The sequence below is a fragment of the Eumetopias jubatus genome, unplaced genomic scaffold (assembly GCF_037043125.1).
Source record: "Eumetopias jubatus isolate StellerSeaLion01/CBP00866 unplaced genomic scaffold, mEumJub1_p1.0 scaffold_9, whole genome shotgun sequence".
Taxonomy (NCBI): domain Eukaryota; kingdom Metazoa; phylum Chordata; class Mammalia; order Carnivora; family Otariidae; genus Eumetopias; species Eumetopias jubatus.
This window is the reverse complement of record NW_028274815.1, coordinates 34,860,629-34,877,159: the sequence shown is the minus strand read 5'-3', so window position 1 is coordinate 34,877,159 and position 16,531 is coordinate 34,860,629. Positions and strand designations below refer to the sequence as shown.

General features: G+C 40.9%; 1 protein-coding gene and 1 pseudogene across 2 annotated transcripts in view; one reads left to right on the top strand and one right to left on the bottom strand.

Moving 5' to 3' along the window:
* EML4 (EMAP like 4) overlaps positions 1–565 on the bottom strand; it is a 143,312-nt gene extending 142,747 nt beyond the window's left edge. For both annotated transcript variants that reach the window (XM_088026405.1, XM_088026406.1), the window contains exon 1: positions 293–565. In XM_088026405.1, coding sequence (XP_087882531.1) covers positions 293–317 — 25 coding nt within the window. In that variant the 5' untranslated portion in view covers positions 318–565. The remainder of the gene's footprint in view (positions 1–292) is intronic.
* Positions 566–10,402: 9,837 nt separating this feature from the next.
* On the top strand, positions 10,403–13,329 carry LOC114219614 (small ubiquitin-related modifier 2 pseudogene; annotated as a pseudogene).
* Positions 13,330–16,531: the final 3,202 nt, after the last annotated feature.

The following is a 16,531-nucleotide window of genomic DNA, read 5'->3' as shown; positions in this document are numbered from 1 at the left end:
AGCTACTGGGGGCCTCTCTGAGAGAGGGGGTTTCCACTTTGCGCGAAGGAGGGCCATGCACTGAAGAGGACGCTGGGAGGAAGGGAGGGTCTTGCTGAGGAGGACTGGGCATGGGGGGAGGGGTTCTGAGTCCACCGTAGCCAGCAGAGGGGCGGTAGCCTCGAGGGGAACATGTGCAGTGGAACTACTACCATCCCCAAGGGCAGGGTGGAGAGCAGGGCCTGGGCTGTGTGTGGAGAGAACAAGGCTCCCACTCCGCGGAGAAGACGGAGGACTCCCCAGCCGTACTCACCGAGACTGCCGGCAAAACCGTCCATCTTGCGGGGAAAGCGCCGGACTCGGGGCTCAGCGGGGCGGGCACTTCATTCAGCGGACCGACAGGGTGGCCGCCGCTGAGCCTGACCCGCTCGCTCTCTAGGCTGCCGGGCTCGGCTCCTAGCCCCCGCCTCCGTCGTCGGACCGTCCGCCCGTCCCGGGGCAGTCAGCCGCAGCCGCCCGGGCCACTTCCCCGTCAGGTTGAGAGCCTCGCCGCTCTGCCGCCTGCCCGGCCTCCCTCCCAGGCAACAACCGCGAACGCCGCGCTGCGCCCCGCCCCCGCGCCCGCGCCCGCGCCCGCGCGCGGCGGTAGCTCCACCCCTGCGCACGCCGTCACGCTTCCGACTCCGCCTCCCACGTGACAACATGGAGGCGGGGGCTTGCAGACCCTTCCCTCTCACCTTGCTTCGGCCTCGGGATCCGGCCGTCTCGCGCCGAACTGGTGGCTGCGCTTGCGCAGTGGTTCTACCGAGGGCCTGGGGACTTGGATTTTGAAGCTGGTTCCGAATGGGTCATGATAAGGGTTGGCCTCTGGCCTGAGATTGCCAGGAGCGTCGAGAGATTCTCTCTCATAGCCCCTTGGGGTTATGAGAGTCCCACTGGAGCCCAAGTCCAGAACCCCCCACCAGACAGAAGATGGTCGCCCCGTGTGTCCTATAAGGACACCAAGGAGGCAAACAAGTGAGAGGAGGACTCCCTTCTTTCCGGGTTCTCCCTCTACCCTAGTACGGGATATATGGGGGTGAGTCTTCCTGACTGACTCAAGGCCACGCCTGCCACAGTCTCAGAATTCAAAACGGAATGGAAGCAAGGAATATTAGTGCTGGACAAGACCCAAGAGTTCATCTTGCCTCCTCTTCAGGGAGAACACAGCCTTAGAAAGGACCTGACCTGCCCAAAGTCATGGAGCCTGGTAGAAGCAGAGCTAGAACTCAGGCTTCCTTACTCCCCCTGGTGTTCTTTCCACCAGAGATGCAAAGCAATCCCTTATAGGGCATCTAATAAGATTGCCTATTAGGGAACTATAACAAAGGGTTTTAATGAAGTAAGCCTGAGTTCTCAGCCCAACTCCATGTGACTAAGTAGGTGAGCATCAAGTCACTAAACTTACTTGGGACTCAACTTTATTCATTTGCAAATGGAAGGACTGGACTTGTAACCAAAGCATGTACAGACAAACAACCACCTTCATCGTCCTCCTCCCTCCCCTGCTCAACCCTGTTCTCCATCCTTCTAAAGACCTTCCACTGGCTTCCAAAGTTCTTCTTGGGACTTGGTTGTGTGGATCAGAGTAATGAAGAGGAGCACTGTGAGGTGCTCATGAACTAAATTGATGTATACAATAAGAGCTGAGTTAGGGAAGAATTTGCGTCATTTTAGACAAATTGCAGGAGAAAGGAACAGACTGAAGAAGGGAGATGAGAAATATGAGGTTAGCAACTATCATAATGAGAAGGACTTAGTTAAAAGGATGGTTAAACATTTTGTTGCTAAACTCCCTCTGGTGCCTCTTTAAAAATCTTCCCTAAAAATCTAAATTACTTTTCATGTCTTTTGTGGATATCAGACCTGTGTGTCTTCTGAATACCATACCATGTGGAGACAAGCAATAAGGCAGCCAAGATAAATTGAGGTTACAGACTAAATGGTGTCCAGAGTTTCCTCCTGTTTCAAAATTAAATTATTTACCCAAAGTTTCCTCTACCATGGGCATTTTTATATCTGTAAGTTTCTATTAAGTCTAACCACTTAATGTTTGAGAAGGCCTTAATTCTTACAGCTGCTCTTCTGTGTCTGCACACAACACTCTCTGCCTTAGGTCAGTTAAAAGAATAAGAACTTCCATTGATATACTACAATACATATATATATATTTATTTTAATTCAGAGAAGGATCCACATTTTGTGGGGCCTGAAGTTTTTCTATTTGTGGAGCCCTTCTAAAAAAACAAGCACAAAATTGGGTTAAATGGAGTATTTATTTGGATGCAGAAAAGAAATCACAACAGATTACACATTTTAAGAAGACTGCAAATTCTACAAATGTTACACAATCAAGAAATACAACGTTCAATTAACTGCCCAACATGACTCCAATATTTTTGTTTACTAAATTTCTTGGTTGCGTACACTTTGATTATTTCTTCATATGACAATGATTCTTTTTTTTCTTTCTTTTTAAGATTTCATTTATTTATTTGACAGAGAGAGACACAGAAAGAGAGGGAACACAAGCAGGAGGGAGGGAGAAGCAGGCTTCCCACTGAGCAGGGAGCCCAATGTGGGACTCTATCCCAGGACCCTGGGATCATGACCTGAGCCGAAGGCAGACGCTTAACGACTGAGTCACCCAGGCACCCCTCTCTTTTTCTCAATAGATACACAAGCAGGGGGGAGAGGGAGAAGCGGTCTCCCCACTGAGCAGGGAGCCTGATGTAGGACTTGATTCCAGGGCTCTGGGATCATGACCTGAGCTGAAGACAGATGCCCAACCGCCTGAGCCACCCAGGCGTCCCATGACAGTGGTTTTTAAATAACTCTTTAATAAAGAGGATAAAAAGATAACTTAGTTTTTCCTCTAGCACCGTTGATCAAATTTGTCTTTATTATTGGGATATAGTTGGAATGCATAAAAAACCACTTTGCACATATAGTACAGCTGTTTGTAGTGTTGCTGCAGGAATTCCGATTAATTCTATTTCACATGATTCCCATTTAAAAAAAGAAAAGAAAATGTATGGTGAATTTTAAACTATGCATACTGAATTATTGAGTATATTCCTGATAGAACTATTTTGTTTGACATCAGTGACAACCAAATATATATCATATATATAACAATTAGAAGGGGACGTCTGGGTGGCTCAGTCGGTTAAGGGTCTGCCTTTGGCTCAGGTCATGATCCCAGGGTCCTGGGATCGAGTCCCACATCCGGCTCCTTGCTCAGCGGGGAGCCTGCTTCTCCCTCTCCCACTCCCCCTGCTTGTGACAAATAAATTAATAAAATCTTAAAAAAAAAACAATTAGAAGAATTTTCCCTAGTCTAGCTTCTGGCTTTTTATGTTTCAAACCTTATTTCTCCCATAAGACCCACATAATTTTTCAATGCTACCTGTATGTTCATAGTGTATGATGACCCCTAGCCCCATCACGTCCATGATAGGATGCTGGGTGAATCAGTGCAGTGGCCCATAGGAATTTTCCTGGAATCTATTGCTAAACAAAGACAGCCAGCAATAATTTAATTAAATGTGAGTGTAATCCATGTAAGTATCTCATTAAGCCTGAGATTAAATATATCCCCAACTCAACTTTCCGTTAGCTAGATACCTAAAATATCCAAAGCCACTACAACACCACCTGACAAAATGGGAAATATGACAAAGGAGAGATTATAGTGGAAAGACACACTTTCCTAGAGCCTTGGAAGAGACCTCTAGAGCTTAAGTTTCTTTAACTTCATGATTAATCTGCCTTTGTTTCAGTTACTTTTTTTTTTTTTAATAGAGAGAGAGTATGCTCGAGCAGAGGGGAGAGGGAGAGAGAAAGAGAATCTTAAGCAGGCTCCATGCCCAGCTTGGAGCCTGACATGGGGCTCGATCCCATGATGACAAGATCACGACCTGACCCAAAATCAAGATTGGATGCTTAACTGACTGAGCCACCTAGGTGTCCCTCACTTACTTTTATTTTTAAATAAAAATGCTCATCCTAACTAGTGAGGACAATCAAAAATTTATATATATATATATATATATATATATATATATATATATATGGCAAAGACAGGACAAATGAAAAAAATGCTCGTGCAGAAAAAGGACGACTAGGAGGAAAAATATAGCAATTATTCCTCCACAGCAATTCCGGAATTCTGGAATAAGCATAATGCTTCTGTAACCAGAATGCTGGGATAAGCATTTTGAAGGGCAAGGAAAGTTCTTCATTTAAATCTTAATCTTCTGTCCACAATAGTCAAACTGTGGAAAGAGCCAAGATGTCCATCGACAGATGAATGGATAAAGAAGAGGTAGTATATATACACAATGGAATATTATGCAGCCAGCAAAAGGAATGAGATCTTGCCATTTGCAACGACGTGGATGGAACTGGAGGGGGTTATGCTGAGTGAAATAAGTCAATCAGAGAAAGACATGTATCATATGACCTCACTGATATGAGGAATTCTTCATCTCAGGAAACAAACTGAGGGTTGCTGGAGTGGTGGGGGGTGGGAGGGAGGGGGTGGCTGGGTGACAGACATTGAGGAGGGTATGTGCTATGGTGAGCGCTGTGAATTGTGCAAGACTGTTGAATCATGGATCTGTACCTCTGAAACAAATAATGCAATATATGCTAAGAAAAAAAAAGATAGCAGGAGGGGAAGAATGAAGGGGAGTAAATCGGAGGGGGAGATGAACCGTGAGAGACGATGGACTCTGAAAAACAAACTGAGGGTTCTAGAGAGGAGGGGTTGGGGGGATGGGTTAGCCTGGTGATGGGTACTAAAGAGCACGTTCTGCGTGGAGCACTGGGTGTTATGCACAAACGATGAATCATGGAACACTACGTCAAAAACTAATGATGTAATGTATGGTGATTAACATAACAATAAAAATTTAAAAAAAGAAAATAAATATTTTAGGCTCTGTGGACCATATGGTTTCTTTCACAACTATTCAATTCTGTTTCTGTCGTGTAGGTATGGAGCAAAATCAGCCATAGATAATAAATAAATGAACAAGTATGGTCATGGACCCCAATAAAACTTCATTTGTGGACATTAAAAAAAAAATCTTAATCTTCTTTCCAAGGAATTTCCTCGTCCGTTGTACTCCATGGCCCCTGGCTTTGCTATTCTATGAGAGGGTGTTGAGGAATATACCTTCCTTATAGCCTGTTCAGCTCACTCCTTACTGGTACAAATATGAGATCCAAAGGTTATTTCCAACTCAAATAGTCAAAAGATTTCTTTGAGAACATGATTCCCTCAAACACTTGGTAGGTTTCTGATCCATTTGCTTCCAGTCAGCAACATGTGCCAACAACCACACCCATACTTCTTTCCTACACATAATTCTCAAGCATGATTTATGTCTTTGCTTTCTTCCCCAATTCCTCTCTCTCTGAATTTAATGGGGGGCTAATTCAAGTCATTAGATTCAGATGAGAAGACCACACTCTTAGATCATTGTAGTCTGGATCTCAATAGACCTTTGTTACTCAAGGGTATTTAATATTTTGTTCCCTATCTAGAAGTAGTCAGCTTTCTAATCTTTTAGCTTCCAAATTTCTGGACTTCTCTAATTCTCTCTTTTATTTCTGTTTCCAAATCAGTCAGTTCTTGCTTGACTTTTTCTCTTTCCTGCAATGCTTTACTAAAGTTAGCAAATAGTAGCCAACACATATTATTACTCTAACTCTTTCCAGAAACATCCTCTAGAACCATATGCTTTACTAGGCAAGTAGTATGCTACCTTCCAAGTTGCATAAGCAACAGTTGTAGCAAATCTTGTGCCATGACATGGCAAGTCTCTCCCGTAATTCAACCTCCAATATTTGTTCTCACACCATCTCCAACCTAACTATGAATTCAAGATCACATGTTTTTGTTCTTTTTTCCCTACAGCAGCATTCAACTTAAAGGTTTCTTTTTCTGTGTTAGTCAAAATAAGCTAGATGCTATTTTAAAAGTCCCCAAATTTCAGTTAGCTTAATATAATAAAACGTTTTCACTTCTATCAGTATCCAATGCAGATCATCAGGGGACTTTGCTCCATGAAGTCATTCAAGGATCCAAGCTTCTATCTTGAACTCCACTCTTTTCAGTTAGTGAATACGAGTAGTAGTGGAAGAACACAGAGGACCAATTAGGAAGATTTTATATTTTAGGCATGGAAGTGTATCTGTCACTTTTTTAAAATTTTTTATTGTTATATTAATCACCATACATTACATCATTAGTTTTTGATGTAGTGTTCCGTGATTCATTGTTTGTGTATAACACCCAGTGCTCCATGCAGAATGTGCCCTCTTTAATACCCATCACCAGGCTAACCCATTGTATCCATCACTTTTATCCATAATCCATGGGCCCCATCTTAGTTACATGACTGCACTTAACTGCAAGGAAGGCTAGGAAGTACAGCCTAACTTTGTAACCAGAAGGAAAAGAGAAACTAGCCAAATAGTTCCTGCCAATACTTCTTTTCATAGCTCTTATCAGAGTTATAATTTTTTATTTACTTGAATGATTATCCAATAAGTGTTTCATCCATTATATTGTATACTCCAGGGAGAGCTTTTAGAATATAGGAGAGGTAGTACATCACAGTGATTAAGACTGCAGGCTCTGAGATCATATTGCTTAGATTCAAATCCCATACTCCTTAGTATTCAAATCCCACACTTAGTAGCTATGTAACACAGTCTCTGTGCCTCAGTTTTTTCCTCTGTAAAATGAAGATGATACCATTTCTACTTCTTAGTTACTGAGAGGATGCAATGAGATAATACATGTCAAGCCCTTAGAACAGGGCCCATTATGTTGTAAGTACTCAGTAATTATTAGCTGCTGTTATAATTATAAGTGGGCTTGTGTGGTGCCTGTTTTTGCTTAAACCATTGTATACTCAGTGCTTATTACAGAGAAGCTGGTCAATAAATATTTATTAATATTGGACAAACATAGAAGAACTCTGAAAGCTAGTCAAACTGAATACATTATTCAACAACCAAGGCCCCACTATTTTAAAGCAACCAGTATGAATTTTTCTGTTTTATATTTATCAAATTAGATCTGACAAGCTGTTTAATAATGCCATAATAAAATGGAAGATTGAATGTAAATCCCTCAAAATGAAAACATAACCATACATTATCATCAAATGAACACACATAAAAATCCAAATATACTATACAATTACCAATTACTGGGTAGTTATTTAGATTCTTCAAAGAATTTATCTTTAGATTATTTGCAATACAGAACTCCCCCTGCCCCTCACTTTGAGCCCCTTAAGTGCAATTTAATTCAGGTAAATGTAAAATATGCACCATTCCCCAGGAGTCCAATTATTGCAAAAGGGTAAGTATAGCTATATCAAATAATACAAGTTTAAAACATTCTCTTTAAAAAAAAAAAACATTCTCTTTATACGTAGAATCTTGACTCTGTGCATAGTTACCTTCCCCTCTATGTCAAAATGGTTTATGGTAGGAGGAGTTTCAGAATGCCTTTTTTTTTTTTAAGATTTCATTTATTTATTTGTCAGAGAGAGACCACAAGTAGGGGGAACGGCAGGCAGAGGGAGAAGCAGGCTCCCCGCTGAGCAAGGAGCCTGATACAGCACTCGATCCCAGAACCCTGGGATCATGAGCTGAGCCGGATCAAGACCTGAGCTGAAGGCAGACGCTTAACTGATTGAGCCACGCAGGGGTCCCAGTTTCAGAATACTTTTAAAGATACATAACATCTACTGTCAAAGCCTTGACCTGAGTTTTGAAGGAAAATAAAAAATTCTTACATTGATTTCTTTGTTTTGCCCTCATTAGCTAGACGACCTTGAAGGGTAACAAGAAACTCTTTCTGGCTTCTTGACTTTTTCTCTCTGTGTCAGTCAAGAATACGTTGTTTGCAGTCTCCTGTGTTGTTGGTGTGGATCCAACAGCTCTTCAAGGAGTCACATTGCTTGGGGGTTGAGTTGATGGTTCTTGTGATCTGTAAACCCCCGAGACCAAACTTGAGGGTTTACTCAGGGTTTTCTGTGTGTCCTCTGGGTTTTTTGTTTCACTTTGCTTTGGTACTGTATCTCCATATCCAGCCAAATCAATTTCATGATGTTTAAAACTTTTTCTGATGTCAAGTGGAGAAAAGGAACAGAAAAAAAAAAGATTTTTACAAATTAATAAAAGTTAAAACTGAGCTGTTTAAATGGTGCTGTTTTTACCTGCCTGTTCTTGTCCAAAAGTGGCACATTCCCAAGAAGAGGAAGGTTCTACTTGGTTCCTTAAATTGCCAAAAGCCCCAGCCCAGATTTTCCCCCCTACCCCAGTATTCTTGCAACATTATTTCCCAGTTGGTTGATGCCAAGGCAAAAAGACATCCTTTTAGTGGTTAGAGAGGATCAGTTACTTAAACAATTTCATATCAATGTTGTATTTATAGTTTTGCAATAAAACAACCTTCAGGGGAAAAAAAGTGTCAGTCAAAAATAATGAAGTGCTTTTTGGTTTGCTTTGTTTTTAGTTTTTCTTAGGTTATGTTGGGCTTTCCACTCTTTATTTCATTGTCTTAATGTTATTTTAAGACTAAACGCTATGGTCCTGGAATTGCATAGATTGTCCATATGAGCTTATGTGTGATACAGAACAAAACTTAAATGTTTTTTTTGGGGGGGGGAGTTTCTTTATTTTAATTATATGTTTAACATAAGAGGTGTATGAAAGAGCTCCAAAATCTGTAAGAGGCTAAATGGCAGGGTTGTTCTAGCTTCTAACCATAAAGAATGTTTAGGGCCAACTAAAATGATTGCAAGAGAAAAAACAAAGAGTGTGAGAGGATATACCCCAAAGTGTTAAAAAGTAATTGCCTCTAGGAAATAAAATTGAGTGGTGGAAGGCAAGGGTAGAGAGAGATACAGGGGATTTCACTTTTATATTATTTTAATATCATAAATGTGTTTTAATTTTTAAAAACCATTAATGATGCAAAAACAAAAAATATGTTGCACACACTCACCCACAAATTGTATCTGTAGAGACTGGTTTAAAATATCATGCTCATTAAATAATTGTTTTACCAAGCTTGGCATGATTGTTATCTTTCACCTAAGACTTTCCAGACTTAAAGACCTCAGAAAAGAATCGAGCAATTAATAGTCCTGTAAATTCTTGGCAAGAGTTTATGCAAATGAAATCTATCCTGTGAGGATCACCAAACATGCCTCACTTAGGGAGAGTTGGACGCATGAGTGAGTGAATGAATGTGGATGCAAGTTATTGTTGATAGCTCTAATGGGGACATTTGTGACAAGCAGAGAAAAGAGAACAAGTGTGGGCTGAAGAGTTAAGCTTTTCCAATGCCAACCTAAGATTTATGCCATGAAGTGGGGCTTGAGATTGTAGAACTGATTCAAAATTTCTTTCTACGTGCTAGAGCTTCACCACATTTACTGGATGTTGGGCAAACCTTAGAAATGATAACTAATAATTTTCATCTGTCCACCATAACTATACACTTTTTCCCCACAAGGAATTCATAGCAGCTTCTCACAAAATTGAAATTCTGCAGGGAAATACTTTAAAATAGCAATGTTATAGTGGAAAGCAGCCAATCAGGGAAATTCAACTCTCAAAATGAATAACACAGGAAGTTCTCTACTTGCAAATAAAATATTTCCAAAAGGTCATTTGTAAGTCAGCTGTTTGAAATCAGGAACAATGCTATAAATGATGGTTAGATTGCCAGCCCCCAAAACATGTAGAATGCTGATCCCAACCTGCCTGTGTTAAAACCACATTGATGACAATCTTATTTAAGGTTTTGAATCAGACAGGTCTGTAATTGAATATTGTCCATTATAAGCATCTGTGAGTTGATGTTGCAACCTAAATGCAAATTATAGCAACACCATTCTGACTTTCAAAGAGCTGACTTACAAATGCCCTCGGAGATATATTTTATTACCCCCATTTTTTCAGACAAAAAAAATGAGTCTCAGAAGTATACAATTAGAATGTGGGACAATCAGGGTTTGAACCCATGTTAGTCTGCATCTGAGGGTCAAGTTCTTTTCACTGCACCAGTTTACCTCTTATTCTCATTGGGATTTTTGTTGTGGAGATCTTTGAATGCCAGGCTGAGACATCTATCAACAATGTAGTTTTAGCAGCAAGCAATATGATCAAAGTGTTGTCACAGAAAAATTAACCTGTGGGCGGATAAACTGGAGGAGGCATCGAAAGTGGGGAATGCAGTTAGGAGGCTGTTGCAGGGGAGGGAGGTCAGAAAGGTCCAAGAAGAAAAGAGCGTGAAGGGAAACAACAACACATGAATGAACAACAAAGAAAACCCTCACAGACCTGGATGACTGCCTCAGAAGCTGAAGGAGAGGAAGAGGTAAAGGAGAGTTTTGAGGTGCAGTTCCTAGTGATGGAGAAAATGATGTCAGCATTAAATGCAAATGGCAACTTTAAGAAATGAGGTGATTATAGAAAATAAAATACAGTGATTAATTGCCATATCTCATTGGCCTGCATCAGAATTCCTTTCCTTCTGTGGGAAGCTGAGGGGAATTAGAGGTCATTTTTGTCATGACTTAGACCAATTGGAAGCCCCAGCTCAGCTTTTTAAATTGGGGGGAATAACACAAAAACTAGCAGTTAAGTATCACACTGGAAGTTAGGTTGAGAAACTGAAGTCCAGCACTGATCGTGGGGGAGGGGGAAGATGGGGGGACAGCCAGCTCCAGGGCAGCGTCCTCAACAGACTCCTCCTGTGGGGTGAACTTGGCTGTGCTCTCCGTGCTCCAGACTGCCTGGGTTCCTGCCCGTTTTCCATGCTTGGTCCTCTGGCTTCCCTGTCTACCCAGTGAGCCACTTGATATCCTCCCAGTGAATTCATTTTCTGTGTGACTTAGCCAGAGTGGGTTTCTGTTGTTTGCAGTTGAGAGCCCTGAGTGGTACAAACACTTTTAAACACATTGTGCTAGCATCATGCTCAGATGCCCAGATGGAAGCTTCCGCACACAGTTTGAAATGTGGGACTAGAGTTTAGGAGAGGGCTGGGTCCGGGAATATAGATTTAGGATTTTTCTAAATAGAGCCAAAGATGTAAGCCATGAGAAATCATCAGGGGAGAAGATTTAAGAGACAGAGAAAAAAAATAAGCAAAGTGTAGGACTTGAGGGACCACCAATATTTACTTAGGAGGCAAGAGAATGAGTCGGAAGAAGTAACAGTTGTAGGAAACAAACAAAACAGTGCCATATTGGGACACCTCAGTGGCTCAGTCGATTAAGCGTCTGCCTTCGGCTCAGGTCATGACCCCGGGGTCCTGGGATCGCGTCCCACATCAGGTTCCCTACTCAGTGGGGAGCCTGCTTCTCCCTCTGCCTCTCTGTTTCTCATGAATAAAATTAAAAAAAATCTAAATAAATAAATAAATAAACAAAAACAAACAAACAAAAAACAACCTAGTGCCATATCACAGAACCCAAAGGAGCTGAGGCTTTAAAAAATGACAGATATCAGATGATATTAAATACCAGAGTCCAAGGAACAGAATTGAGAAAGGGGCACTAGACACAGTGATCAGAAGGTCACTGGTCTTTAGAGAGCTGTTTTATCATGATGGTGGGAAGGATATCAGGTTGTAGGGGGAGAAAGACTAAGAGGGTGGTGTGAAAGCAGAAAGAGAAAATACGGGTTAACGTTTAAAGAAGTTTGGCAGGATTTTGTCTGTCTTGTTCACTGCTGTTATTTCTAGCTCCTAGGAAAGTACCTCGTATATGGAAAGTGCTCAATAAATATTTGTTGAGTGAACAAAAAAGTGCAGAAGATTAACTTGAGCTGAAGAATGGTAAAGGGGCACATTTCTAGAATTGGGGGTATCTTACCAAGTCTTCTCTCCTCCTTCCTCCTTCAGCTGGAGAACCTGATTTCCTAGACTCTCCAGTAGTTACCTACTAGTTGCTTCCTCCCCACCCCACACTACTATCCCCCTTATCCACTATTCACTTTGTTTGTACTGCAAGCTAATATAATGACCATTCCTTAGATAACAATTTATCATCCATATTAATTTCTTATTGTCCTCAAAAAATAATACTTCTTGGACTAATTTATGTCCCACTCAGAGGCAAGTCCAATATTACTCATCCATATTTATTTTCATACCACAGTAGAACCTCAACAAGCTGTTGTAGATGACCTGATAAAACTAAGCCTGATTAACTAGAAACTTAATATCAGGTATACTATCAGATGATACCGCAGTTGCACATTTTTAGATATTCACTACTCTATGATCCTTTAAAACACCAGAATTGGAATCTAGTAACCAAATGACCAAATATAGTATCAAAACATTGTAAAGAAATCTCATAAAAGCCTACAGGTAAAATGGCCTCTGATTTAAATAACAATAAACGTAAAATGTAAGATTTATTTTATTTAAAATTTTTCTCTCTCCAGATGTCAGAAGTCTATGAGTAAAGAACAGGTATTTAAAAAATAGGGGCACCTGGGTGGCTCAGTTGGTTGAGCATCCAACTCTTGATTTCTGCTCAGATCATGATCTCAGTGGTGGGACCGAGTCCTCCATTGGGCTCTGCACTGGGAGTAGAGCCTGCTTAAGATTCTCTCTCTCTCTCTCTTTCTCCCTTTGCTCCTCCCCCAGCCCTGCTCTCTCTCACTCTCTCTCAATAAATGAGTAAATAAATAAATAAAAATAAAAGTTTAAAAAATAGGTGCGCTCGTTCGGTGCGGACCCGGTACCTCTTTTGTGAAGCGGCAGCTGAGGAGACTCTGGCGCTCGCTACCGCCGACGAAAAGCCCAAGGAAGGAGTCAAGACTGAAAACAACAATCATATTAATTTGAAGGTGGCGGGGCAGGATGGTTCTGTGGTGCAGTTTAAGATTAAGAGACATACACCACTTAGTAAACTAATGAAAGCCTATTGTGAACGACAGGGTTTGTCAATGAGGCAGATCAGATTCCGATTTGATGGGCAGCCATCAGTGAAACAGACACACCTGCACAGTTGGAAATGGAGGATGAAGATACAATCGATGTGTTCCAGCAGCAGACAGGAGGTGTCTACTAAAAAGGGAACCTGCTACTTTACTCCAGAACTCTGTTCCTCCAGACCAAGAAGACATTCTCAATTAGAAAGCCGCAATTTGGTTCCACCACATCCTGACTACTACAGTATAGTTTTCTCTATTTTTTCATTTTCCCCTTCCCCATTCCTTTATTGTACATAAAGTAACTGTATATGTGCACAAGCATATTGCATTTTTTTTAACTAAATGGCCAATGGTATGTTTTGATCGACATCAAATGGAGATGGGATGGGGGAAAATACTGCTTCTGTGAAAATACCCCCTCTCTCCATTAGTGGCATGCTCAGTCAGCTCTTATCTTTATATTCTAGTAAGTTATTTTGCTCTCAGTGTTTAACAAAAAAAGAACAACATAAAAATCCTTGCATACCTTGTTCGATTGGAGAATTTTAATGTTTTTCATTTATCATTGTAAAACCAAGGACAAATTTATAACTTTTTTGTACGTAGCTGTTACATGTAGAGCAATCTGTCTTTAAGTAGGGATAAATTACTCTAAAAGAAATGAATCCTAGATAGTTTTCCCTTCAAGGCAAGCGTCTTGTTTAAATAAACTTCTTGTTTAAAATGAAAAAAAGTTTAAAAAATAAATTATAGGGGCGCCTGGCTGGCTCAGTCAGTGGAGCATGCACTCTTGATCTCGGGGTTGTAAGTTCAAGCCCTATGTTGGGTATAGAGATTACTTACAAAAAATAAAATCCTAAAAAACAAACAAACAAACAAACAAACAAACAAATAAAAATTGTAACTAGAAATGTAAGAAGTCTAAGTGGTTCTTAAGGACAATGAAACACTTGGGCTATAATAATAAGATTAAAGGCCTGGAGGTTTCCCACCCCGAGTGTATGGTTCTTCATGGGAGTAATTAAAGCACATAAAGACTTTCCAATGTACTTAAGAAGCAGTTTCCTTTTTGCCTGCAGACTTTAGGGAGGTAGTCTTTGAGTACCTTTTATAGGTCCATCAGAGGAGTAAGCTATATGGGTGTTACTGTATTAATTTGCCTTTAAGGCAGTCAGAAATTATTTTTGGAGAAAGGAAGAAATATAAAATTATTTGCTTTTAATCATGTCATTCCCTTTAGTTTCTTTTCTTGATAATTTCATGTGCATGTGCATGCAAACAGAAGGCATGGGTGTGCACGTCTGTGGGCCCTCATGTAGGTGGTCAGGAAGCTTTTTGGATCTTTCCTCATCCTCCTTCTAGTCTGAAGCTTGGCTTTGCCCACACTGAGTGCTTGATCAAGGTATGAATGGTCTGTAATAGCAGAGCATTTCCAGTTGCATAGGCCAATCATGGTCATCATTAATGTCCTCCTAGCACAGGAGGGGTTCTTCATTCTTGGGTACTTGGGGGCCTGCACTTAACTGAATGGTCATTTCCAGATAAGGCCTCCATAGCCATGTCCCCTCAGTGTAAACTGTGAAGGCCGAAGTTTTGGGAGAATCTATGAATCTGGTAGTCTATGAATGAAAATGATATGAGATTACCTCAGATCTAAAACTTTCATTTCAAAATGGCAGCATTTTTGCACCAGCCTGTGTGGCAAGATGTGACCCGGGTACACACAGTCCATGGCATAAGATGGGCCACTCACCAAAGCAAGAAGCCCTTACTATGGAAGCGCCCCCAGGGAGTTTCCCAGGACCAAGGGTGTGGGGAAGCCATCTTCTCGTCAGTGTGGAGCAATTGCCAGTCTCAGTCATCCAGGATTTTGCAGAAAACCAGGTTCACCAAGTTGGCCCAACTGCAGGTCAAGCAACATAGGCAAAACTAAGGACAGGAGCAGACATTTCACAGAGGAAGAAATACAAATCACCAATAATTCTGTATAAGAACAAGAATATTTGATACCATCTGCCAGAAATCAAACTGGGAAAAATTTTTTTTAATTTTATTTATTTATTTATTTATTTATTTATTTACTTACTTACTTATTCATGAGAGTCAGAGGGGGAGAGAGAGAAAGAGAGAGAGAGAGAGAGGCAGAAGGAGAAGCAGGCTCCCCGCCTAGCAGGGAGCCTGATGCAGAACTCAATCCCAGGACCCTGGGATCATGACCTGAGCCGAAGGCAGGTGCTTAACCATCTGAGCCACCCAGGTGCCCCGGGAAAATTTTTTTTTTAAATACTATTTAGCATAGATGAAGAGGCAGGTAAACAGGTAGTCTTATTTACCGCTAATAGATGTGTAAGATGGTTAACATTTCTGGAGAGCATGTTAGTAGTATTTATCCAAAGCCCTAAAATGTGATTTACCTTTAACTTAGCAACTTCACTTCTAAGAATGAGCCCCAAAGAAATAATCAGAGCTATTGAGGTATCTACCAAGAAGTCTCCTCACAATTTTATTTTTTAATGGTGCAAAATAAAAAGCAACCTGCTACAAGAAAAGAAGAGGTTACAAAATAATCCTGTATGACCTCAGGATTATAAAAGAGATGACTGTATGTATATAAATCTATGGATAAAAGAGTGGAAAAATATCTACAAGAATGTTAACAGTGGCCATCTTTGAATTCTGGGATTATGGGTAATTTTTATTTTATTCTTTGTACTTTTTTCTCTCTCTATAATACACATGCATTAATTTGGTAGTCAGCAACAGTTCTGTTAAAAACAAAAGGAAATGTACAGCATTCCAAGAACTAGCCCAGGTTCATTTATGATTTAATTACAATTCAGGAGATACAACTAACCTTCTTGCTTAGTTTTCCTATCTGTTCAGTGGAGGAGTTGTGGTGTCAAGTGTTTAACGTGCAGAACAGAGTTCTAGTGTACTTCCAGAGAGCTACTTCCCATGAATTCATGAAGTCAGAGAAATTGAACAGCTTGCATAGATATCTTCTTTGACCCACACTTCCCTATTTGAGAGCAGGATCACCAACAAGGTAGATGTTCCCTCATAGACTGTGCCCTATATGTTCCTGCCCACCTGGGGTGCCGGGAACTCTGAGCTGCTCATGGTTATCCTTAAATTGAGGGGTGCACTTAAGGGAGAGCCAGGAGAGTTCATGGGAGCACATCATTTGTGATGTTTCTCTCAAATCTATGACATCAGATCCTCTCTGAAACCCTTCATGTTCTCACAGACAACATCAGATCAATCAATCTGGTCCTGTAAGTGATCTCATGCCTCAGTTACATTTTCCCACCAATATTCCCCATAATTATATTTAAAGTCTTGGTCACTGTAAGTATATTATGTGAGACCTAGTAGGCATTTCCCTAGAGCTAGAATACCTACAGGGGTAAACTTGAGAAAATTGAACACAAGGTTTTTCCTCAATCATGTCACCAGAAGATGGATTATTTCACATTGCCTTCAAAGTAGAAAGGGGAGAATGAGGAATAAACCCCCTTTAAGGAAT